At 53.3% G+C, this 246-nt stretch overlaps 1 protein-coding gene across 1 annotated transcript in view; it reads right to left on the bottom strand.

Annotated features, from left to right (window-relative positions):
* Positions 1-160, bottom strand: part of ETH_00042010 (uncharacterized protein) — a gene marked incomplete at both ends in the record, with an annotated part of 751 nt that extends 591 nt beyond the window's left edge. Inside the window, one exon of the mRNA XM_013373787.1 lies at positions 3-160. Coding sequence (XP_013229241.1) covers positions 3-160 — 158 coding nt within the window. The remainder of the gene's footprint in view (positions 1-2) is intronic.
* Positions 161-246: the final 86 nt, after the last annotated feature.

Below are 246 nucleotides of genomic sequence, written 5' to 3'. Positions count from 1 at the left end.
AAAAAAAATGGTCCTGCTGCTGCAGCTGCTGCTGCTGCTGCCGGCGGGGTCCCATAAAGAGCTCCTGCAGCAGCAACTCGTGCTGCAGCAGCAGGATATCTTTCTGCAGCACCAACAGGAGAGTTTGCTGCTGCAGCAGCAGGATATCTTGCTGCAGCATCTTTTGCTGCGTTTATCACTCCACGAAAACTATCTCCTTTTTGCCGCCCGCTTTTGCTTCTCAAATGACTGTCGTGCTGCTGCTGC

This window comes from Eimeria tenella, genomic scaffold (assembly GCF_000499545.2).
Source record: "Eimeria tenella Houghton genomic scaffold, Eth_scaff1734, whole genome shotgun sequence".
NCBI classification, from domain to species: Eukaryota; Apicomplexa; class Conoidasida; order Eucoccidiorida; family Eimeriidae; genus Eimeria; species Eimeria tenella.
The sequence above is the reverse complement of the archived record's forward strand: the minus strand, read 5'-3'. Positions and strand labels throughout refer to the sequence as shown.